This window comes from Alligator mississippiensis, chromosome 9, assembly GCF_030867095.1.
Source record: "Alligator mississippiensis isolate rAllMis1 chromosome 9, rAllMis1, whole genome shotgun sequence".
NCBI lineage: Eukaryota > Metazoa > Chordata > Crocodylia > Alligatoridae > Alligator > Alligator mississippiensis.
This window is the reverse complement of record NC_081832.1, coordinates 21,383,023-21,409,645: the sequence shown is the minus strand read 5'-3', so window position 1 is coordinate 21,409,645 and position 26,623 is coordinate 21,383,023. Positions and strand designations below refer to the sequence as shown.

General features: G+C 42.8%; 1 protein-coding gene across 2 annotated transcripts in view; it reads right to left on the bottom strand.

Annotated features, from left to right (window-relative positions):
- The window catches only part of PTPRT (protein tyrosine phosphatase receptor type T), an 889,034-nt gene that overhangs the window by 40,467 nt on the left and 821,944 nt on the right, over window positions 1-26,623 (bottom strand). For both annotated transcript variants that reach the window (XM_019484632.2, XM_059733217.1), the window contains 4 exons: window positions 24,988-25,175; window positions 16,346-16,433; window positions 3,122-3,198; window positions 1,661-1,697 (listed from right to left, as the gene is read on the bottom strand). In XM_019484632.2, coding sequence (XP_019340177.1) covers window positions 1,661-1,697; window positions 3,122-3,198; window positions 16,346-16,433; window positions 24,988-25,175 — 390 coding nt within the window. The remainder of the gene's footprint in view (window positions 1-1,660; window positions 1,698-3,121; window positions 3,199-16,345; window positions 16,434-24,987; window positions 25,176-26,623) is intronic.

Here is a 26,623-nt window from a genome sequence, read left to right as displayed (position 1 = left end):
AAAATCCCTTCATTTCACATTTTAATATTTGCTAATCGTGGCAGAATAAACATGTAGAGATAAGCTCCCTTTTGAAGTTTCCCCAGAGAAGGATTTTTCAAACTTCTATGACCAAAAACCCAGTTATGACAGGAAGCAGATTAGAGCAGAATTTGTGTGGACTTGTCTCCTGCCTGCTACAGACTAAGGCCTGCATTCTTCTTCAAAGCCCATCCATCCTCACCTTCATGATTCCCTACTCTCTACAGTCTCCATACAGCCACACTTCTCATTCTTTGTGCCCTCAGTCTCCAACTCCATTCTGCCCCTATATGTTCCTACTTATCAGTATATATAAGGATGGAATAGAAGAGGGGCTACAGGTAGAACTTGAAGACAGGACTGTTGAGGGGGAATCATGAGGATAATGTGTGCTGTGGGCAAACAAAACTGGCAATTAGGGTAGGGATCAAGGTACGTTAATGTGACTGGTAAGGATGTAGTACAGTGGCCCTCAACCGTTTTAACTCAAGGCAGCTCTTGGCAAATACCAGTCATTATTAGGTGTCTCTCATTTCTTAATTACAATAAAATAAAACAAAACAAAGCAAAACAGAACATCAAAATTATTCTTCCATTGCAATGAACTCAGAAAGACCAAAGTAGGTGAGAACATTTCTTGTCCTATTTAATTCCTATTCTTATTTGAAATCTTTGGTTTAATCTTCTGAATCTTATGTAGGTGTTTGCACACCTGACAGTGCTAGTATCATGTGGTAGCCTTAAAAGGATCTCAAGGCACCTTGGTTGAGAAGCACTTGCGTAGGATGTAGTGTGGGACAGTAAGCTGTCCTGTGTGGTCGGTGATAGCAGAAGCATATCCATATTGTTAGCTATTCATGTGACTCTCATCTATAAATGTCTTCAGTATCAACTTGGTCACTAAAAATCCAGGTTATGGCTACATTCATATATTCAACCACCTCTTCAGCATAATCAAATATATTCATAAGCTCCTCAGCTCCATAAAATGCTCTCTTTCAATTATAACGTATATCATCAACTCCAAGACATATATGCAATTCCTCCGCCTCATTCTGATGCACAGCTAGCTCCAATCCAATTTTGTAGGTATTAATTGCACACATAATTTTTAAATTAAAGTCTACAAGACAGAGGTGTAACTGGTCAGTATTACACCCTGGTCAGTACTGCACCTAGTTTTTGGCAGCCAAAAAAGGGGGTCACATCTCCCCTCACAGCAATGAACCTCTGGTTGCTCCTCCACTGTGCACTACTGCTGTTTCTCTGCCCTCCCCAATTCCAAAGCCAGAGCTGGAGATAAAACTGGAGCAGGGAAGGTGCAAGGTGTGCAGGCAGGGGACCAGGAGGGTGAGATGGATACCCAGTTCCATTCCAGTGCTCCCCCTACCACAGGAAGCACCTAGGGCCCATGTCTTGCTCACCCACCCATCATTATGATACTGCTATTAGATCTTTATGTTAATCTAGTTGAAGTTGAGCTTCTGCAAGGATACACAAATTAAGGACTGGAGCATCCTATGATTTAATTTTCTGTATGTCAACACCACTCTACACAGTGGACTTTGCCCTATGAATGGCTCCTGGATCAGTTTAAGCTTGTCTTTGGAAACATTCAAATTTAGGATACCATACTTGCCTTGAGTGGCAATGTAGTGACGAGGTCGGTGATATCCCTAGAAAAGAAACCATGAAGGTCCATGAAACACAGGCCACAGTAGGGAAACTGGCATATATTTTATAGCTTCCACATAAAAGAATCAGCTGTTATAATATGAACAAAAACCTAAAACTAATTATTAAATGGGCAAAGAGAAGCCCTTTGCTAACTTCTCCATGGAGTTACAAATGGCAGGAACTTCTTTAACAATTCAACCATCCAGAAACATTTTGAGTTTTTAGAGAAATTCATAGGAGGGGTTTGATTGTACAAGAAAGAGACTGAGAATGTGGCATTTCTCACATTTTCTCAAAGAACAGGTGAGCCCTACAGCTGAACTATGGGCACTCTGGAAAACTTGCTTTACTTGTTTTGTGTTTAGGTTGTGTGTAGTTAGGTTTGCATGTAGTTTTGTTAGGAGGTTAGAAAATGGATTTGTATTAGATGATTTGGACAGGGATGATGTTATCTCTGGCAGGGGGTTGCACTAGACGGCCTCAGCTAGGTCCAGATATTCAAAAAGCCCAAGGCAGAATCGATCTAAGTTACACGGCTTTCTGTAAGTGGCATAGTTTAAGAAGATACATTCATCCTTTGGTGGTGGTGGTGGGAAGGGAATCTTAGACAGAGTTCTGCCATTTTTAAACCAGGCTACGTGTGCAGAACTTTTGTTCTCTTATGGGTATAAACTGGTTTTGCATGTCAAATTTCTATTCTGTTACAGGTATACACCAGTTTCTAATCACTTATACCAGTAAAAATATACTGTCTGTACTTGGCCCTTTAGGGTTCCCTTCCAGCCCTCCATCTATATGATTCTACTTAGAGTAGTTAGCAAGTAAAAATCTGTGCCTTCTCGTCTGAAATGCATGCATGTATCTGCTTCCTTTTAAAGTTGACCCAAGCATCAGTGATTTGCATTTTATTATATATATTCTTGCTATCATCCACGAAGAGGTCTCTTGAAATACTGGAATATTATTAATCATTAGGAATGATCAGATGTCCACAAGGAAGTGTGTGTGTGCGTGTGTGCGTGTGTGTGTGTGTGTGTGTGTGTGTTACCACAATATATATGAGAGGGAGGGGGAGGCTGCTTTTTTAAAACTATTTTCTAACACATTGAAAAAAAAATCTCAATCTTTTTACACACTTCCCACACTGTACCTATGTATGTAGTCAATAAGCCTCAGGTCTGTATTAATGCTATTGTAAGGGTGGTGTTATTGATTTCTGTGTTCGTAGTACATTATCCCATATTCCACATATGGCTCTATCAGATCTAGAAATCTCCACCTATTTCGGCTACACAGAAGGGTGGGGGGGTGTGGAGGGAAGCACACCCCCACACCCAACATTCAGCTAACTTCAAGGTATCAGTTGTATCATATCTGTAGTCAGCTTCTGCCAGCAGCATTCTTTGTCAAACAGGGGTCTTACATCTATATAGTTGGCATTTATGTAGTCTGAGTGAGGGTCTCCATCAAGCAGTTGCAATCTCACCCTTGAATGGTCATCTGAAAGAAGGAAACAAAAATAATAATGTTAGCAGTGAAGAGTTTAAAATGATCCATATGTAGCTAAAGGGAAGGAATATGGCTTTCATGAGGCAATGCAAGATACAGGAAGGCACATGTACCATAAGTAAGTTCTTTATCCACTGGTTCCTCTAACTGGTTGATTAAACATATGTAAGCAGTAAAATGAAAGAATAGCACAGAACTTAATGAAACTTCTTTTTGCATTTAAGATAAACTCTTTCCATCCCATGGTAATGATTTGTTTGCATTCAGCCTTATTTTATTCACTGTGATATTAGTAAAAATTGTTACAAGATGTTACATTTATATTAGGAATATTCTTCAATTGTTGGGTTTCAAGCCAGGTCCTTGTAAGGAAGTGTTTATGTCACAAAAGCCATCACTACATTTAGAATTAACTTGTTGCCTTCCTGGCATGGTCAGAAGAGAGGCTAAGGACTGGCAGGGCTATGGAAACTGAGAGGAAAGTTGAAGCAGTCAAGATTAGCATTGTCTAGAGAAATGAAAAACACAAAACAAAATATTAGTAGTCTGTGATAAAGGGATGTAAAATTAATGAATAGTATGAAGATTGGCAATGAGGCACTTGCTTTTTCTCTCACTCAGAATACAAGAGACACAGAGGAACTCAATAAAGTGAAAAATAGAAAATACTGTATAAAAATATTCTTTTACACAATTAAATTACTTATGGAACTCATTGTAGCAAAATAGTATTGAGGCCCAAAATGTAATGAGGCCCAAATGAAGACTAGGCAATTTCAGAGGTACAGAGAACAGCCCATCAGAATAAACCCATCCCTGCCTGAAGTGTGGCAGAATTGTTTCTCCTATGAGCAGATTATTCTCTAATTTTCCTCTACAAAAGTTCTTTCAGTTTCTGTAGAGCAGCTGGTGCAGGCCTTTGTCACATGCAAAATCCAGGTCTAATCTGGTCTGGCAATTCCAATGTTTCTATATAATTAAGTGCAAAAATATCTATGTAAAGATCAATTGCTTAAAACCATCTAATATTTTTGAGTTCTCAACACCATGTATTTTGATCCTAATATTTGAAGGTGAGAAAAATGGTAGGTTCTATTAACTACAATTCCTGTGAACTATTTATCTAGAAACTTGCACCCAAAAATCAAGGGTGTCCAGAATTTAGAGGCAGTGTTGAAAATTTTGGCCTAAACATCAAATCAGTTGTTTACCCAAACATATCATGATTAAGCACAATCATAATAACTGCACACGCAGACTATCCTGACACTCCAAGGCTGAAGAAAAGGTGTTTTGCTAATGACTAATGAAAGCAGGATCTGGCTATAAGCATATTGATGCGTTTACAAGCACCTCTGGAAACCAGGATCCAAATACACAAGAATATTCATTTACTCACAGAAGAGGTGCAAAAACAAATACTTTATCAATTTGAAAAGTTTTCAAACCCAAAAGCAAAAGTCATGTATACTCACATGGCTACAAAAACCCATATTTATGCTCCCAATGATTATGCCGATGGTGTATGTCAGGAGCACCATTACATTTGGGTTCAACAATACAGACTGCTGGATGCAATGAATGCATATATATTTCTGGAACTGCATCTACAGCTCTCAGCTTCAGAAATTAACCATACTTATGGCTCAGGACAGACATAACATTTGAAGGACTCCAGTCTACTTTGAGGTAGTTAAAAAAAATAAATGAAGTACTTCAGCATCAGACAGACACACAAACAGCTCACTGCATGCACCCACCTGCCAGGGCATTTCAAAATCGCCAATACAACATGCAAAGGCATGCTCTCCAGTCAGGGGCTGCTCAGTCCTGTGACTTCATTACTCATTAAATGGGTAGGGGAAAAGGGGGCGAGAGAGCAGGTCAGAGAGCCAATGAGCACTCTCCTGTATGCTCAGCATGTGGTCTTCTGGTTCCAGAGGTGGGTATGTGTGCAGGCTCCATAGATTGCTGGGGATGGTCAAGAGCCCCCTCCCCTGTCAGAACTTGGATATCAGAGGCTCTGCTCCCCTTGCTGGAACCAGGAGAGTAGAGGCAGAGAGGCATGCAAGGAATGTGAAATGATTCAAGTGTTAAATCTGTCCAGGGCCTATGCCACTTTATCAGGAATTCTCCTTAACCACTTAGTTAGACAGACAACATGGCATTTATACTAGCAGAAATGTACAAAGACAGACAGATTAAACTGGACAGATGGCAATAAAACACATTTCCTGAAGATACTTCCTCACTTGCAATTCAAGACATGGAACCAAGTTAGTGAGTGTCAGGTGGAACAGAAAACAAAACATCCTGGAGGTAATGGGAGGAAGGGAGAGATAGGGGCGTGATATAATAATTCCTCTACTGATGCCACAAGGAGATCAGAACCTTAAGAAAATCTAGTTTATTGCAACAATGTAACTGAAAAGCAACAGAACAAAAATGTTCCTGCCACAGCCATAAAGAATCTCAACCTGAATTCCTCAGGGACCAGCCATGAAAGACATCTAAGAAGAGGGCTGTAGGAGAGGACTGTGTAACCTACAGACATTTATGGAGGGAAACTGGCCAAGGAAAAATATGGCTTTTACATATAGAAATAGTATTTATTTTCTTCAAGAATACAATTCTTGTGTTGCCTTTGATATAAAATAAGTCATGAAGAAATAATCACTTGAAATTAAACAAACACACTTAAAAGACAGGAGACCTTTAGACTGAAGTCCAATTTATGTTTTGGGGTGCAGTGAAATATACCTGGAGTTCAATTTGGATTCTGGGAGAAATCAATTCCATGTATCTTATTGCACCTTTTATGGAAAAGAGATTTTATTTCTTATGGGAGATTTATTTTGCTCAGAAGTGTGAATGGTGTGACAGAAAACCTCTGTATATACAGTAAGCATAGAAAATATTAATGATGTCATATACTTCAGGAGAGAATGGGGCCTTTAATCCTCTTCATATTTTTAGGGGAACAGGCTGGGTAAAGGTTCATGCAATAACTTATGTTTAAATCACATTTTTTTCAAGGCTTTGGAGGCTGTTCAGTATGTACAATTTTTGGAGAGAAGGAAGAAACAATGTATTAAAGTCCTAATAATAGTAATAAAAAACCTCAAGTGCAGATTTTTTATTCATTTGTAGGCTTGAAAGTGCTTTTTGAAAGACAGCCATTCTAAAAAGAGAGTCATTCTAAAGAGGGGCACAGGAAAGCAATGTACTATCAAGATTGCAAAACAGGCCACCACTAGAACTGAGGTTAGAAGTCAGGTCTCTTGAGTCTTGGCTCTACATTCTGCCCACTGGACCATATTGCCCCAAACATTTCTAAATTTTGGCAAGTTAAGCTCAAATTGTTGTTTGAATTATACGCAGACTCATTTCATGTGACAAAAATCGTCACACATTTCAGCCAGACTGTGACCCTCTGCTTAAGAATGAGCTCGTGACTGCAACTTCTAGGCCTCTCAGAAATTCATAAACATGTTAATGACATTTTATATTTCATTTTGCTATTTTCTACCCTTGTGAGTTAGCACAACCACAACATTTTACTATTACTGCTGCTATTGGTACTACTACTACTACTAATACAGGTTACAAAATGACAGGAACTTAGTGAAAACAGTCCTGTTTCCTTTTTAGTACAAAAACAGCATTGCTTCAAGCTCATGTAAAACAGCCTAATTATTCTAATTTGTGATTATGCCCACATCTCATTTGACACTAGTTTTCCATCATCAAATAGAAAGAGTATAAATTAAGTAGATGCAAGAGGTAGTAAAAGAAAAATATTGTTTGAATAAGACTTGTGAAAGAGTAATACCAGTGTTCCCACTGAATTCCAAAGGTGTTTATTCTGCATCTATCATGTTTATTTTCATGCATTACCTTTGGTGATGTCCATGGTATTGCTGTTTCTTTTGTCTATGCCTTAGCTAGTCGTCTTTAACAGCTCACTCAAACACCTTTGCTGTAAGTGTCCTTTCTGATGTTTGAATCATTTTATATTCTTCAATAAAGTTCTCTCCCAAAAGATATTTCAGATATAGCTTTAAAGAAAGGTTTAATGGTAGTGTTTCTATATGCCTTCTCCCCTCCCCACCTTTATTTCTGTGGACCAAATTGTGAATCTCAAGTCATGGCCTGCACTGAAGTCAGAAGTCTGGTTGACAGCCAAAATTGATCTGGGGGGGTCCGTCTGTGATAGGCTCATGGCTGCAGGGGTAGCCATGATGCCTCCTGGTGGCCTTGCAGCTTGGGCCGGCTCACACTTCAAAGTTGCTCTCGCTAGATGGCTTACCCACCGTGCTTTGATCTTAATAGTAAAGGTCGATTAAGGGAGGCCACCAACAGGCCTTAGAGTGAGCCCTAATCCTAATAATTTCTTACTGGGTCTCTCGTAGACCCTGATTAGCCTCAATCCAGCCCTCAGGCCTGAATAGGCCCCTGTAGGGTACCTATAGCCTTAAGGGCAAATTGCACGGCTTCTTTTCCTCCTGTACACCATGCCCCAAGCCTCATGGATATTCTCTCTCTTTGATGTTAACTTATTTATACACTTGGCCCCTTGGACTTCCTGGTCCCTCATACCATTTCCCTCTGAAGCCTCGGACCCCTGGTCCCACACGCAGCCCCTCCTCTGGGCTCTCAGACTCCTGATCCTGCACACAGCCCATCCTCTGGGCTTTTGGACCCTCTGGCCCAGTTCAGCCCTTCTCTGGGCTCGTGGACCCTCTGGTCTGGGTTTCATCCTTTTTCTAGGCTCCTGGACCCTTACTGGGCCCCAGTTTCAGTGTGAGGGCTACTGGATCACCAGTTCTCTAAATAGGCCTTGAGCGTGCCACCTCGGGGCTCAAGGCTAAACTACCGGTGTAACTTAAATATACAAGAAGCATCTCCGCCCTCTGGCAGACACCTCAACCTCCCTCAGGGTTCAACATAAACAAAGGCCACTTGTCTGTAAAACCCAGTGGTGTTTAGGTAACTCCAGGTCCCTGCAGCTGCCCTGCTGCCAAGAGCCCCTCACTTCCTGGCTGCCAGGGAGAGAAGAACTGACTCGTGCAAGCTCTGGGCTTATACATCTCCAGCCTGAGCCCTCTTCAGGTCAGATGAGTCCTTCATTAGCTCCCTCCTGTAAAAGAGCAGGCATGTCCCAGTGCCCTACTTCAACATCAGTAGCACTTCCCTCTGAAAACAGGCATCCTACTCCATGCTGGATTACCTCCAGTGATGAGTGCTCAGCAAAGGATAGGAGAAGGAGGGAGAGGACTTAGTGTTCTTTCCCTCATGACACATCCTCATCCTACATCTTTGTCTTTACTTCTGGCATAGAGATGATTTAAGGATCTCAACCCATGCTCCCTAACGAATCTGGTACAAAGGTTCAATACAATTGTCAGACATTTCCTCATCTATATCAGGAAATCCATCATGAGTCCAAATACCTTCAAACTTTTTGTCACTTCCTAATTTACATGATTTTTCCTGAGACACTTGCCCATAAATAAGTGATCATAAGGCAAGGAAATTTCTCTGCCATAGAGAATGCTTCTGTGCCGCAGAAACTGCTTTTGCAAAAAGGCTGCTTCATCTATTCTCATAACTTGCTTTTTTCAGTTACCTGAGTTAAAGGATAAATCCCAAATGCAGATACACAGACTGTGTCTCTTGGCTGGGTACTGAGAAATTCTACACCCTCAATAGCAGGGGAACCTCAAGACGGCTGTACTCCCTACTGATGACACTTTTCACCTCCTCAGCAGGAAGAGGATCTATGCAATTGTGAATAATTTCTGAACACTTAGCTATCTCCAGTTTCCCAGAAACATTCTTATCGACTGATTTGTAGTGAGTCTCACAGATAATATCTTCACAGACATCTGTTTTTGGCCCCAAATACAGTGGATATTCATATGTGCCACCACAATTTGGGTTATTTATAACTGTAAAATATGAAGGGGTTGAGATTGGCTTCAAGACCTACTGGTGTCTCAACAGAGATGGTCAGGGTCCTGTATTAACACAGTGCTGGGATAAGAGTTATGAGCGGTATAAAATTGGCCATTATTGAAAAAGATATAAGGGTAAGATCTGTTGTGAATCATGGTAGAGCTGCTGCAAAAGGTTACAAACATGCATGACAACAGATAAGGCTGGAGATACGGAAAATGCAAATACAGCAAAACCTGAAAAAGTTTTCAAACCACTACCCAAGGGGACTTGCATTTCCTGTTTCAGAAGTGGTAACACAGCAATATGGAATAAGCAAACCATGCTAATCAGCATCTGCAGCTTTTTATTAAACAAAATTGGAACACTAATCAGGGCAGATCCTGACTCCTGACAGCAATCACATTTAAACCAGAGTTAAGCAGCAAGTTTAATGCACTGTAGTTTTATCCAGTTTTCCCTCCAATCTCTGATCTATTCAGGACTTTGTGGCACATACACACTGAAGAAGGCATCTTGCCAACTCCTGTGTTCTTTTTTCAGCTTTGCTATTTTCTAGGCCCAAGTCTTGTTTCCTTTTCTCAGGCAAAACTCCCCAGAGCTGAATTCATACAAAGAGTATGGTTAAATGTGCATTTGCAATGAATTCAAACGTGGAAGAGGAGCTGCTGCTTGGGAGTACAGGGCAGGTGTTACGCTGCAACTGTTATGTCTGCATGCTGCTGCGGTAATGTAACTGAGCTAAATTGTGCTTTGACCCTAGATGAAGCCCCTTTAAAATTGGGACCATTTTGCTATGTTTGTATTTCTTCCCTCCCTTTTTGCCCTCCCCCAATCCTGATTTCCTCATATCAGCATACATGTATTGATGTCAACAGGAGCTATTCTCTTTAGCTGAAGAATATGACTGGAAAAGTACAAAAATTCTATGACAAAAATTACAACAGACTCTGCAGTTTGATTGCCTGAAGTCTCATGAACTGCTATTACATGTTTCAAGTCTCACCCTGAGGTGGTCACAAATTACAGGCAGTGGTCGCATGCCTGTTGGATGCCGCTCAAGTAGGGTGCCTGGGACTTCAGTGTGTGGGAGAAGATATACCAGTAGCTAACTCATCCTACTTTTTTTTTTGGCCAGATCAGAAAGATACCAGGCTGATCAAGGATGTGGGTTAGCATGGACTCCTTTGCAGTGTTCCTTCAGCCATTTTTGCACTGGCAGGACACATGTGGGGCTTGATCCAAGGCGTATTCACTGAAGTCACTACAAAGACTCTCACTGACTTCAATGGATGTTGGATCAGGTCCACAGGCTCTTCAGATTTCTTCTCTTGACATTTATTTCCCTCCCATCCCCAGAGGGAGAGGGGTGCAGAATTCATTTGACTTTATTTTATCAGCTCCTACCACTTCTGTTACTAAAGCTCCTTGTTATTGCTTAGACACTCTATTGTCTTCTCTGAACTCCTGATTCAATATATTTGAGGGAGAAAAGGATGCAATCTTCCTCGCCTGCTCTGTCTCTGCTTCTATTATCTATGATGTCTTACCTTTTCCAACTAATTCTGTAATTGTTTCCATCAGCCTCTGGACCTAAACTTTTATTCTGATGTCTCTATCTTCCAATCACCTCTTTCTCCACTTTGATTACTGTTTACATTTCCTTATTCAAGCACATCCCCTCTTTTCTGTTTATTCCTATTGTGTATGTGTACACACACACACACACACACACACACACACACAGTAGGAATAAACAGAAAAGAGGGGATGTGCTTGAATATCTATGTCTATATCTATAGCTATAGAGATATAGATATAGATATTTGTTTGTTTGTTTATAGCCAGGAGCCAGGCTATAAACTGGCGACTGGTCGAGAAACCAACTGGCGGCTTCAGCAGTGGTGTCTCAAGGCAGGCTTCGGCTTCCTGGACAACGACCCGCACATCACGACGAGGGACATGCTCAGTTGGGATGGGCTTCACCTGTCCCCCAAAGGTAAGTGTGTGCTTTCTTCTAGGTTGGCGGATCTCCTCCGGCGGGCTTTAAACCAGGCTCATCAGGGGGAGGGGAAGATGAGGGCAGGGGAAGCTGTGGACCACCAAACTATGTGGCACCCACAAGGACAGCCCAGCCTGAAGAAGGAGAACATTGGGAACCTACAAGTCATGAGGCGGCCAGCAGTTCAGCACAGGTAAGCAATAAGCAGGTAAGAAATAAGGGGCCCCTTGGGACTCGGAAAGGCACCAGTCACAGGGCTCAAGTGCCTATATACTAATGCTAGGAGCATGGGGAACAAGCAGGATGAACTAGCGCTCCTGCTTGCACTAAACACCTATGACTTAGTAGGGATAACAGAAACCTGGTGGGATTCGTCCCACGACTGGGTGGTACATATTGAGGGTTATAGGCTGTACAGAAAGGACAGGGTGGGGAAGAAAGGGGGAGAGGTTGCACTCTATGTCAATGAGCAATATACATCGACCCTCATCAAGATGGAATCGAAGGATTGTGGGTTAGGTTACATGGGGGGCAAGGAGAAAGGGATTTGGTGGTAGGGGTCTGCTACAGACCCCAACACCAAGGGGAAGAACTAGATTTGGGGCTCCTGAGGCAGCTCTCGGAGACCATAAAAACTAAGGAGGCGGTAGTCATGGGGGACCTAAACTACCCAGACATCTGCTGGGAGACACAGACGGCAAAGTCCCACCATTCACACAGGTTTCTAACCTGTGTACAGGACCTCCACCTGACACAGGAGGTACACAGTCCCACTAGGGGGAATGCCTTACTGGATCTGGTATTGGCAACGGGGGATGACATGGTAGGGGACCTACAGATTGGTAGCCATCTGGGGGACAGTGATCACCTAATAATAGAATTCTTCATAAGACGTCGAGTGGGTAAGGTAACTAGTAGGGTGAAAGTGCTAGACTTTAGGAAAGCTGATTTCAATGAACTGAGGTGATTAGTCAAGGACGCACTGCAGAGTAGGAGATTTGAAGAGATGGAAGCCCAAGAAGGGTGGCTGTGCCTTAAGGAAACGATCCTTCGGGCACAAAGGGAGACAATCCCGATGCAAGGAAAAAGAGGGAAAGGGGCCAGGAGGCTTCCTTGGCTGACCAGAGAAATCCAGGGCAGCCTATGGGCCAAAAGGGGAGCACATAAAAAGTGGAAACAGGGAGAGATCACCAAAGATGAATATACCTCCTCTGCTCGCGCTTGTAGGGAGGCAGTTAGATGGGCCAAAGCTACCATGGAGCTGAGGATGGCAACCCAAGTAAAGGACAACAAGAAATTGTTTTTTAGATATATTGGGAGTAAAAGGAAGGCCCAGGGAGGAATAGGACCCCTGCTAAATGGGCAGAAACAATTGGTGACGGAAAGGGGGGACAAGGCTGAACTCCTCAACGAATTCTTTGCCTCAGTGTTCCTAAGTGAGGGGCACGACAAGTCTCTCACTGGGATTGTAGAGAGGCAGCAGCAAGGCACCAGACTACCATGCGTAGACCCTGAGATGATGCAGAGTCACTTGGAAGAAGTGGATGCCTTTAAGTCGGCAGGCCCGGATGAGCTCCATCCAAGGGTACTGAAGGCACTGGCCGACATCATTGCACAGCCACTGGCAGGAATATTTGAACGCTCGTGGCACACGGGCCAAGTCCCGGAGGACTGGAAAAGGGCCAATGTGGTCCCCATTTTCAAAAAGGGGAGGAAGGAGGACCCGGGCAACTATAGGCCAGTCAGTCTCACCTCCATCCTTGGCAAAGTCTTTGAAAAAATTATCAAGGCTCACATTTGCGAGAGCCCGGCAGGACAAATTATACTGAGGGGAAACCAGCACGGGTTTGTAGCAGGCATATCATGCCTGACTAATCTAGTCTCTTTTTATGACCAGGTTATGAAACTCCTGGACACAGGAGTAGGGGTGGATGTTGTATACTTAGACTTCAGGAAGGCCTTTGATACTGTATCCCACCCCATACTGGTGAACAAGTTAAGAGGCTGTGACTTGGATGACTACACAGTCCGGTGGGTGGCGAATTGGCTAGAGGGTTGCACCCAGAAAGTCGTGGTGGATGGGTCGGTTTCGACCTGGAAGGGTGTGGGAAGTGGGGTCCCACAGGGCTCGGTCCTTGGACTGATACTCTTTAATGTCTTCATCAGCGACTTGGATGAGGGAGTGAAGTGTACTCTGTCCAAGTTTGCAGATGACACAAAGCTATGGGGAGAAGTGGACATGCCAGAGGGCCAGGAACAGCTGCAAGCAGACCTGGATAGGTTGGACAAGTGGGCAGAAAATAAGAGAATGCAGTTCAACAAGGAGAAATGCAAAGTGCTGCACCTAGGGAGGAAAAATGTCCAGCACACCTACTGCTTAGGAAATGACCAGCTGGGTGGCACAGAGGTGGAAAGGGATCTTGGCGTCCTAGTGGACTCCAAGATGAACATGAGTCGGCAGTGTGACGAAGCCATCAGAAAAGCCAATGGCACTTTATCATGCATCAGCAGATGCATGACGAATAGGACCAAGGAGGTGATACTTCCCCTCTATCAGGCACTGGTCAAACTGCAGTTGGAGTACTGCATGCAATTCTGGGTGCCACACTTCAAGAGGGATGCGGATAACCTGGATAGGGTCCAGAGAAGGGCCATTCGTATGGTTAAGGGCCTGCAGACCAAGCCCTACGAGGAGAGACTAGGGAACCTGGACCTTTTCAGCCTCTGCAAGAGAAGGTTGAGAGGCGACCTTGTGGCTGCCTATAAGTTCATCACGGGGGCACAGAAGGGAATTGGTGAGGTTTTATTCACCAAGGCGCCCCCGGGGGGTTACAAGAAATAATGGCCACAAGCTAGCAGAGAGCAGATTTAGACTGGACATTAGGAAGAACTTCTTCACAGTTCGAGTGGCCAAGGTCTGGAACGGGCTCCCAAGGGAGGTGGTGCTCTCCCCTACCCTGGGGGTCTTCAAGAGGAGGTTGGATATGCATCTATCTGGGGTCATCTAGACCCAGCACTCTTTCCTGCCTATGCAGGGGGTCGGACTCGATGATCTATTGAGGTCCCTTCCGACCCTAACATCTATGAATCTATGAATCACCCTTTGTCATACAAGAATGTATCTTTGGGAGCAGTTTCCTGCTATGTCATTTCCCATTTCTCTTACTGGATTTTACTTCCTTTATTCATTCCAATGTGCTAACTGAAATGTTTCCTTCTGGGCGATCTCTCTTTCATCCTAAATGAGATGGTAACCACGGCTTCATTGCTACTGTTCCCCCTACCTCCATCCTCAGTCATGCTTTTTCCTTACTCAAAATTAGATGGAAAATATATTGCCTAGCATGGTTTTCTTCATTATACATACCACCCTCACAATGACTGTGTTTGCTTCTGCACTTTACAGAGCATTCAAAATGTGGTACTATCATGTCCATTTTGTACATAATGAAACAGAAGCAGAGAGGGTTAGTGACCTGCTCAGAGCCACCTAATGAGTCAGTGACAGGAGCAGGATTAGAACTCAAGAATTGCTGGCTTGTATTCCCATAATTATTCCTTTAGATTAAGAGGTCTCAAAACCAGTCTCTTTCACGATATTCCATGCAATGTATTAGAGAGTCTTAGTCCATGATCAAGTGAGGACTTCTAATGTTACCACACTGGTTCAGGTTCTTTTTCTTTTGTTAGAGTGTTTTCATTAAACCTAAGGTTTACATAGCAGCCCTGAGTCTAGACGCAAATTCCCTACAGGCAAGTGGAAACAATCTCTGTTGCTGTAACAGAAATAAGAATGAGTTTATACAGGGGAAACCAGGGCCTGTCTCCCCACAACCAGCTGGACACAAAGCTCACAGATGAAAAAGGAATAACAAAACAAAAAGCCAAAAAACAAATTAATTAATTAAAACAAAACCTAGAAAAAAGAAAGGGGTTTTCTTTGGATATTTAAAAAAAAAAAAGTCTTGTCAGGGGCAAATCTTATTTTAGCAAGCCTCTTTTGCCCCTTTTAACCCATTACTATCATTATTCATATCCAATTTTGCTAGGCCACGTACAACCATATAGTAAAAGACAGTTTCTGTTCCAGAGAACTGACAATCTAAATTAACAAGACAAACAAAGGGTGAGGAAGAAGACCTCATCCTTAGCCCCATTTTGCAGATGGAAAGCAGAAATACCAATGACTCATGCAAGGTCACACAGGATGCTTGAGGCAGAACAAGGAACTGAACCTAGATCTTTTGGGTCTCAGCAAAATAACTGAACCCTAAAACCTCAGGTTTACAAGGAAAATCTTTCTTCCTAGGACAAAATATGTTATTTTTCCTGGAAGCTGTAATGGATGAAGAGGGAGGGGTCAGATCTGTCTGGATAGGCTGTGTATGAATACTTTTCCTCTTAACATTAATTCTCTGCCACTGAGAAGTACAGAATACTGGGTTTCAGAGGTACAGACTGATTTGATCCAGCATGGCATTTTTTATATTCCTATGTTCTTAATAGGAAATAATATTACCTAAATGTGTCCTCATTTATACCAATTCAGCTCCAGACAACTTAGTGGGACTTTTCAAAAAGTGCCTTGATTTTTATCTTGTATTGACATTCCATACTTTTGACCACAAGTTTTCCATTCTCTTTCCCATTCACAATCTTGTAACATCCTTATAATCGTTACAACAACTGCTTGCTTATCAAGGTAGGACAGGATAGAGCTCAATGCCTTTAACCTGTTTTAAAGTGATTTATAAGTAGGAAAAAGGAGCAGAGCTCTCTGGAGACCACCTGTCAGTGCTCCACAGGCTGCTGGCCTTTGGTTTAAGGGAAAACGTTTGCTCTCTGATCCACATATAATATCTGTTATATCCTGATCTCCCTTTGCACTCCCATACATGAGATTGATGGCTCTGCACATGTAGAGATAACAAACATGTTACTGACATCAGGATAGACAGTGAGAATCTGACAGCAGGAATTTGCCCTTAAGAAGAAAGCAGTAAACACAAAACAAGAAGAAAAAAGTGTCTCATAAAAAGAAACTTCATTTGCTACTAACTCTTCACAAGCTGGGCATTTTGAACCAGGTTTCTTTAGTTAAACTATAAAAATATTCTTTTCCACCAGATGCTTATAAACATACAAAGGAAGCTTAGTTTAATATGAATTTGCACCTACAGGAGATTATGTTCCCATATCTATTCTTATTGCGGTTTTCGTCTTCCTTGGCTGTATCCCAAGATGCTGTCTGCCCTTCAGGGAGAGCCTGCAAAATAAACAATGGTGGAGTGTTTATAAAAAAACTGGCCAATGCCTTTAAGTGGTTTAACATGACAATGCAGGGCAGAAATGAAAGCACTGCATAATTCAACACTCAACCAAGAAAACAGCTGTTCTTGAGGAAAGGGCACATCTAATAATGCAAAAGGCACAGCTCTTCAGAGACCATTCTCATCCCTTGGCTTGCATTGGCTAGGTATCATTTTCATCATGCAACTATGGATCTAAAAGGTATGGAGAACTTTATTTGTTTCCAGCTGCATATTCATGGAGAGAAATACCCTTTGGGTCTGGGATGATTGTACATGCGTATACCCCAGAGAGAGACCAGATGGTTGAAACATAGAATTCAGTGGAGCCGATGATTTTTCCTTTTACTACACTAATGGTGGGTTACAGGCCTTCAGTAATTCCATCATGCAAAACTTCATCTTATTTTCCTAAAGAAATCATTGAAAGGCAATTTTGCCCACAGATCTGCAAAGAAGGCTATTATAGCCATTGACTAGGTGCTATATATATATGAACACTACTAAAAAGAGGTGACAGCATTTCTAAATCAGGAATTTTATAGGGTATGGCACACATCGCTGTACTGGCAAATCAAGTCACTTCACCCTTTTGACTTTGTCCTGTGAGTCTCCATGGGCATGATTAAATAAGCTATTTTTTCTCTTGGGGTAGGCCCAGAATGAGTGTTTGTAAGGACATAGCCAGAAAAATTGCACTTGTCACTGGATATGGCCAAGGAGACAACTGCTCTCTGTTTGGAATATGGTCTGGAATATCTGTAAATAGGAACAATCATTTTTGAGATGCATCCAAGGGAACTTCAACAGGGTCAGTTCAAAGTAGCAGCAAAAGCAGAACTGTGTTGGGACACAGATGGTGCTAACTGTCTCTTGGGTGTTACCAGCGCAGCTTTTCACAGCTGACACAGAAAACCACAATGCGAAAACTGGAGTTCTCAGCTGCAGCCAACCCAACCTTGCTTTCTGCTGGAAATATAAAAAGCAGCTTTGGCAGACATTCCACTCAGTTTTTCTGTCAGTCTCTCTCTCAAGCACTACTCAGAACTAGATGCTGCATTCCAAAGAATAACAGCACCATTGCAGATTGTACTGTTTACCATCCCAGGAGAATAGTGGTTTTATAATTTAATCATTGGGGAATCAAGTTTGCCTTTACTAACAGTACATAGTATTCAGTAGATCTTTTTTGAAAATGAATTTGTATGCATCTTCATAAGCCACCCAGGTCTGTAATTGCGTGAGAATTGTGACTGAAGAGACACTATAATTAGGATCTGCAAATCGGATATTATGATAAAACCTGATCTGTGCAACTCCCTGGCAGACCAGACCATCTTGAATTTCTCCTCAAAGGAGTTGTGAGACAGACAGTGTCAGACACAGCTATAAGCATTGTTGACAAAGATGGGGAAGGCAAGCTCCAATTCAAAAGCCCTGGAGTAAAAGGTAATAACTCAGTAATTGGTGAGGGCTTTGATCATGCATCTATTTCCTTTTACAGACAGCTGCTACCTAATAGCAACTAATCTCGTAGGCAAAAAAATATGTAAGAGAAAGTAGGTGGGGGAAGCTCATTTTCATCTTCAAAGACAGAGGGAAAAGACACCTTATTTTTACATTACTCTCTAGTTACAGTAGATTGTCCAGAGAACGGCAGTAGTCATTAGGTATCCCAACATACACTTTTGAGAAGAAAAATATCCCTTTTGTCATAATTGCATGTGTGAGGTCGTCTTGTCCAAAGAAGCTACACACATGCCCAGTAAACCCCATATCAGATAATGCTATCCTGTCACTGAAACTGATGAGGATTTTGCTTTTTATGTTTTCATAAGGCCTTAAGGTATTCAGGGGGAGGTTTATGGCAGCTCTTCATACTGAATACCAAGGTAACTTCACAGTATACAAAAAAATCGTAATTCCTCTTTGAATTGAAGGGGAACACTTCCAGCTGAGGTAGGGCATATATTCCCAATGTAAAAGTGTATTTTTACATACACAAGATGAACATGTTGGAACAGCTGCACATAGAACCACCAAATCTGTATTCCATGGAGAGGTTGTTGGAAGTGTGGTCCATCTCCAGGTGAAATTAAAGTGTATATATAATGGCTACAAATTAAATAGTATCTGCAGAAGAGAGGCTGTATCTGGGGTTCTCCCTAGAAACTTTAGCTGTTATAATGGATGTTTCTGAAAGGGCCATCCACACTATTACAAAAGGCCAGTATTTCTGTCACTAGTGCAATATAAATGACTTGAAATCTGGGTGGACTAGGGTTGTTATCTGTGTGACTATTTCTTCACTTTCTTCTCACTTTGCGCCTTTGTATTGCGACAGCAAACCTTCCGAGCTCATTTTTTAAAATTAGAGCTTCCTAACTGTTTACAGAATTTTAACATTCACAAAAGCTAATCTTTAATTTTCATATTTTGTTCTTTCCCTACAGCAGTTTTATGAAGTTTAAGTAAGATATATTAATAGTAGTTAACATGAGATGGTATTGATAAATTGCACAATTAATTTTAATCTAAAGTTAAAGGGCTAGATTTTGCAAAAGAAATCAGCTTCTAAGTACTTTGGGGGCAAAAGAAATCACCCATCACTTAGATAACTGCATAGGAGTGGAGTGTTTTTTGTAAATTTGTGACCCTATGAAAGTAGCTATGGTCACATTACAATAAAGCTTTGCACAGAACAAGTTTAATGCTCAACTAATTCAATATTTTGGCTTAAGGACAAATCATTTGAATTAGTACTTGAATTAATCTATTCTGACGTAAAGGATCTATTTTCTTAGACAGAGTGAAATTTGCAGCTGGCCAGAATGAAGTAACAGGTTAATTAGTGATGTCCACATTTAACAGACAGGAACAGACGGGTCCTCTGAAAACCTGTATTCCGACGCTGTCTTAAAGCACAAGTGAAAGTTACTGCAGGCATTTGTCCATATCACCTGCTGGCTCAAATTTGAGTGTTGGGCCAGCTGCAAGCCAGAATTAAAGGGTACAGAAAAGTGAATGAGTGATGTTTAAACAAGGCCTGTGCCTAAGCAGCTTTATCCACCTGTGTGTATTCTTATGGATATGGATGAATTAAATAATGACAGTGGTCATGAAGGGGCCAAGGCATATTTTGAGCCATAGGGACATAAAGTGCACTCAAAAAGTGTGTGCATCCTCAGTGCTATCATATCCATGCATTCACAAGTGTAAATAAGAGTCACCTCCCATCTTCCTTAAACAGGGGCACCAAATGCCACACATCAGTGTTCTGCACATATAACAAGCCTGTGAAGATTTTGAAAGGCATACTTGGATGAAAGGTTAGCATTTACTATAAGCCAGTGGGGGTGAAGGTATATTATAAACAAATATGCAACTCAGATGTGCTACCATAGGGGTGAAAAATACAGAGATAAAAGACTGCCATGGATGAGTGATAACTCCGGCTCACAAAGGACTTTCATAAGAGTAAAATTATTTGATATCATGTCACTAAATAGACTGTAATTTATGAGGCCTGCTGGCAAAGTAAAGTAGAATATCAGCTCTTTAAAGGATAAAGGCTGTTGAATGTGACACCAGCATTAAACTATATTATAGATAAACACATTTTAAGAGAGGCATAAAACAGGGCTGGACTATTTTTGTTTAAAGTTCCTATGACGCTTTTGCAAAACACATTTATTAGCTTTGTGTTCTGCTAGATCCCACATCAGGACACCATATTGTGCCAACATGAAACTACTCTGAGTAGTGTAATCAAGCTATAAGTATTACATCCTCTCTACCTTTGTAGTACTACTGGTGGCAGCTGCGTTTCACTAGTAATTACAGTTTTGCCTAAATACTATGTCCTGAAAGCTGAAATCAGCCTTCCAATAATGACTGTAGATATCCAGATTAATACAGAGGGAGTTATGACCATTTAACCAAGGACAGAACTTGATATGTGATTTCAAGATTTGTAGGCTGTGTACAAGTGTAGACATTTGGTTCCCTGGGGACAACTAGCAGTAGGACACCTTGTGCCACTGCTACTTGTCCCCAGGGAATGCTCACACCATGTGCCCTCTGGTACATGACAGGTTACCCCAGGTGGGGTAGAGGAGGCTGGGGCCAACACAGTTGCTGGCCCCAGCAGCCTTACCTGAGGTCCTTGGGGCTGGGAAAGCTGCAGCTGCATTGCTCCTGCAGCTAGAAGCCTGGTTCGAAGCTGGAGCATTGCTTTAGTCAGCCAAGCTCGTTTTGGGCAGCATGCACTGTCCCCATGTGCACTGCCCTGCTATTTTTCTGGATTTTTTTTTAACCCCTGAATTTTCAGGGGTCAACAAAACCAAAAAATAAAAACAAAAAACCTGCATTGCAAGGTAGCAGCACAGGAAGTGCGTGAATATGCAGTATGTGGTGCTGCAGATGCATCTGATGTGCCATGTACCACACGGCCGCACGTGTTTGGACGCAGCCATGGGGTGCATCCACACATGCAAGCATGTGCCATAGCTTATATAGAAGTGGTGCAAACTTGAGCCAGTGCTTTTTGCCTCAGTGCACGTGCTCAGACATGCACATTGTTGTGGAGCAAGTTGTGCCACTTGGGGCAAAACACCCCTGCCTGGCTCCTCTCGGATCTGCAGCCAGGGGGAGCTAGAGCCCGGGGCCAGCACCCGTGCTGTCCCCAGCAGTATAAAAAGCTGCCCTGGCAAGTAGCTCAGGGCTCTCAGGAGCTTCTGGGGCCCATCCAATTGGTACCTCAGGACACTACCCCTTGTGCCAGCTGGACTCTTGAAGCAGCCCTGAAAGTTCCCTGCACCCTCTACCCACTGCAGCAGTCTGGCAGTGGGGGATGATGCCTGGCTGTGCACCTGCCAGACCTGGATGAGGACTGGCCCTCTGGGCCAGCTGCCAGTGCACTGTGGTTGCAGGGTTGGCCTCTGTGTGGCACTACTGCCACATGTGCCCCCTGCCTGACCATCTGGGCAGTTATTGCCCAGAAGATGTTCCAGATGTGGTGGCCTGCTTTGAACTGTCCAAGCATGTCCTCCTGGCCCCATTTAGCTAGGAGGTCAGTCACCTCCAGCCGGGTCCAAAGTGCCAGCTCTGAGCAGGCAGGATCCTGCCACTGACCTCCCTAGCAGGAATTCTGGTGTTCCCCATTGGAAACCTGAAAAATCCCTGATAAAAAAATCCCAAAGTAACTCTGTAAAATACCCCCAAATCCATGTTCCTCCACAATTAAAACAAAAGACCACTATAAAGAGAAAGAGAGAGAGAGACAGAGAGAGAGAGACAGAGAGACAGAGATCAGTTGGGCAATGTTTTATTGATCTATCTACAGTGTTAAAGCAATTTGAAAGACTTCCAGTGTCTCTATTATAATAATAAAGTGAACTCTAAATACATGTTTCATGAATTCATGAATACATGAATATATATTTTGCTGCCCCCCAACAAGGGCTACAGCCCCCCCACGGGGGCAACGGTCCCCACACAGGGGCTATGGCCCCCCCCGCAGGGCCCACATGCCCTACCTCAGCCCCCTGATTGCTGCCCCACCTGGCCCCATCCCCTGCTGGCTGCTGCAGCCCCCTTTATGACTGCCCCATCCATCCCTGCTTATATTCACCCGAGAATCAGGGGCTGTGGGGGCTCCAGGGCCTCCTGGCAGAGCCCCCCTGGGCAGCACAGGGCAGTGGGGGGCAGCAAGTCCCAGTGGCCCCAGCCCGGGGCTGTCACCCTGCCCTAAGCTGTGCGGACAGGGCCCCAGTGACCCAGACAGCAGATGGAACTGCTGGTAAGTGCTGGGGGGAGTGTTGGGTTGGTTTTTTTTTTATTGTGGGGATGGGGCCGGGCAGGGAAGGGATTAAGGGGGCTTGTGGGGCAGGCGGGGGGTTTGGACAAGGAAGTGATTGTGGGGTGGGGGAGTGGTTGGGGCCAGTGGGGGTTCCTCTAGAGCCCCTCCCCCTCCTCCAGCCTCCCTGACCCCTTCCTTACTGGCACTGGAGTCCTCCTGCTGACACGCTCCCTGCCCTGCATGGGCAAGCAGAGTGCTTCAGCACCAGGGCAAGGGCCAACCACAAAGACGCTCTGCAGCTAGAGCAGCTTTGTGGAGGACCCAGTATGCGGTTGTCTCAGGGCAAGGTCCGGGACCGTGCCCTGCCCGGCTTTTTTTAGCTCTGTTTTTTTATCCCTGGATATCCAGGGGTCTAATTTTTCCCTCGTACTGCAAACTTGCAGCAGGGGAACCTTTTCCTGTTCTTGCATGCGACTCTTGCAGCATCTCAAAGGGGTCTGACATACTGCAAGAGGCACGTGCAGGCTCATCTGAATGTGCCCATGCAGCACACACTGGTATCTTCTAATGAAACAGGTTATATAATTCTACACTGTATCATTATATACACACACATGACCGCTATTTTCTGGAGATCATCACATCTTGTGGAGGTGGAGTTTCATTGACATTTTTCATGTTAATGTGTTATTTTGATAATTACCAACCTTGGGGCCAAAAAAGTTTTGTATTCTCTAGCACACTGGTTCTCAGCCTTTTTAGAGTCAGGGCAACCCTTAGCTGTCACCTTTTTTTTTTTTACTACAGAAAAATAATAGGGTATTTTTTGTGTTGCAAAGATCACAGCAGGTCTATTTGAAGTCTCTGAATTTACCTTATGAATCATGCATAGAAGCTTGCACACTGAATAGTGCTAATATTGAGCGGCACCCCTGAAAGGATCTTATGCCACCCTGTTCAGAATTACTGCTCTAGCACCTGTTTATTTTCTCTCTTAACATTAAAACCTAAGTCTTTGCAGTACCTGCAAGTGTTACATACCATTTTGATTACTGTTCATGTAGGCGTGGAGTGACTTGAGTATAAGTTCTTCGTACCAGTAAAGCAGTGATTCTCAATCTGAGTGTCACGTCACCTGATGCCATAAGGTCCTTATAAGGATGCCAAGGGTTGCCACTCAATATTAACACTTACATGTTTGCAAATATGATCCATAAAATGCACATAATACATAAGATAAACTCATAAGATAGACACATGATTCATAAGATAAACTGATATTTCGAATAGGAATCTATAGTGTCAAAAACAATTTGGTTGCAGTCATTCTGAATTCTCTTTCTGCAACAGAAGAATTACTTTATTATTTCTTGATAGCAAAAACATGCCTAACAGCTAAGGGCTGGCATTTTTTTTTTCAGTCTAACAATGTTGAGAACCACTGCCATAAGAGAACAGACCAGTTGTTTCAATATTAAACAAAATCCATGCTTTAGTAGTTACACTACAGCACAGACTTGTGGGGATATGAGTGAGTGGACTCATCTCTGTTGTGTTCAGTAATAGGAAATATTTGTCCCACTGAGTCCTTTATGCCATCTGATCAACACAGTATTCTCTGACCAGAATGACTAGGGAAGCCATTTCCCATTCTATAATGACAAACTAGCACAAGTGATAAACACCCCCATGGAATTTTAATTACGGGAAAAAAATGAACTGTTTTCATTAAGTAACATATTTTTCACAGCTGTTATGCTATTTTAAAGTTCTTTTAATGGAACTATAACATATTACCTTTTGGCCTCCCCCCAAGCTTATTTCATTCATTACAGGTATTGCTTGCCAGAGCAGAATTTCATTGACTGTTTATGCTATTTACTTCTCTTGCTCCTTCCCACATCTTGGTACAGTTGTCTTTCAAACTTCTTCTTCATTTCTTCCATTTCACTTGTTCATATTAAGTTCCTGATTCTTACCACATCTTGGATTTGGTGCCCTTTTTAACAACCATTTTATGTCTCTCACTTCACAGCCAGTTGGAACAGAAGATTGGCTTTCAGATATTCTGAAGTGGAGGTTCAAAAATTATTAAAGCCACCAGGGGTATCCAGGGCTTTGTGTTTATGTTCTGCATAGACCTTGTTAAGTTGCTCTTTAAGTTGATCAGTGGCCACAACGAATTTGCAGCTGCAACTGGGAAGAAAGCAGAAGCAAAAAAGCTTGCTTTGCTTATCAAAGCATGGCTTGCATTTTAGTTTTGTCACACCAGTGAGAATGAAACCAGAGAGCTCCAATTTTTCCATCGAGTTCAATGCATGTTAAATCACTACTATCCCTCTCTATGGCAAGGGGACAATAAGTAGTATCACCAGGACTATCAATTATATGCCACATTTGCAAAGGAGAGGACCTAATAGAATCGTATATATTCTCCATCTCTTTCAGCAGTGTTATAATTCCAGGAAGTTGACAGTGTTTAGAAATGGTTGTCACTATAGAAGAAGTGGACTTGAGACACAACACAAGGCAAGGATTTAGGGTTATAATCTTAGTTTCAAATACAAAAGGAAGAAAAGGATTACAGTTGACTGAATTAAGAAAAAGATCCTGTTAGAAGTAATTATTCTTTCCTCCCAAGCTTGTATCCTTTCTTGAGATTTGTCACTGCCACTTCTCTATTTATTCATGTGAGCAAATGTTCCTCTCACCTCATACTCCTCTTTAAATCCATAGCCCTGTCCTCGTTTCATCTGGGTGATGTGCTGTAGCAAGTCGGCCACTCGGATGGCTGGCTGGAACTGCCCCCTGGGGTAGGACATTTCCACTGGCTCACAGCTTCGGTATGGATGGGTCTGGATAGTCAGAGTCGGCTGGGTCATCTCCCCATGGCTACTGTCTGTTTTAAAGACAGGGAGGCAAAAAAAGCTTTCACCTATCTGTTATTTCCAGTCTCATTCCTGTTCCATTTGTTTGTTTATTTTCTCCCCTACAGGTTAGTGTGGGTGAAATAAAGCACAGAAATAAGTAGCAAAAAACCCACATGCTCAAAGTCAACCCAGAAAAACTAAAACACATGCAAATATTTTTAGAGTAAAAATAACACAAAAGACAAACACATACCATATAGCATGAAATAATATATAATACTGTTGTGAAGTATGCAAAGTGATTCCACCCAAAATCATTTATCTTTACTTATAAAATAACCTAGGACAAAACTGTTTTGTGCATACAAATGCACAAGATTTTTTTAAGGGTTCAGTAATTTACTTGGTTGCATAATTTGAGAGCCCAGAGAGATTTGGAAAGATTCAGAGATACAGACAGCTTTAAATGTTTTTTTCCAGATACCTCTAGGTAGCAGGGGCTCGTGAGTGCTGAGATACTGGGGAGCATGGAGCATCCCACAGAAGCATGGGGGGCTCCCCAGTGCACTTGGCAGCAGACCCAGAAGTGGACCAGAAGCACTTCCAGTCCATTTCCAGGTCCACTGGGGAGTGCACTAGGGCCCCCCCATGCCCCTCCAGCTTGGGGACTGGTGCCTCCTGGGTCTGGGGGAGCACCCAGGGTCCCCCCACAGCCAATCGCCAAGCTGGGGAGGTGCGGGGGGGGGGGGAGGGAGGGGCCCAGAGCATTCCTTGGCAGACCCAGAACTGGACCAGAAGTATTTGGAGCATGTGGAGGGCCCCCCTGCACTCCTGTGGGACACTCCATCCACCCCAGCATTGCAGAGTTCACAAGCCATGCCTGCTACCTCAAGGTATGTAGATACAGCCTTAGATGTTTTTTCTCCATCCAAATCACTGATCCTCCGAATCAGCATCGAATCTTCAGATTCATATTCGGCCAAATCGAATCAGGGACAGTGATCTGAATCAACTAATCGAATCACTGTCTCTGATTTGGGCTGAATCTGAATCCAAACTGAATAAGGCCCACTTCACACATCCCTTCTAGCTTGCTCACAGACACTTAAATTTCAGAAATGTAAATTTTGCAGAAAAATGTTTCTTTTCAAAAAGAAGAATTAGAAAATCTCCCATCACAGGACAGATAAAAACTGCAGAACTGTATATCCCAGGCAAAACTCTAACTCTATGACACAATACTCCTAGTTGATAAGGAAACAGAGAATACTTCCATCAAATGACGATTGCCTACCAACCTTTTTATATTTAACCAGAGAAGCTTAACTCAGATGCAGCACCTATATTCCAGTTTTTGTTTCTTATCCAGCTGAGTTGACTGAATGCAAGCAACTGGCCCAGGTCCACAAACCTACAAATTTCAGGGTAGGTTTACAGATAAGGGTCCTAGTATTTTACATGAGTTATTACTATCATT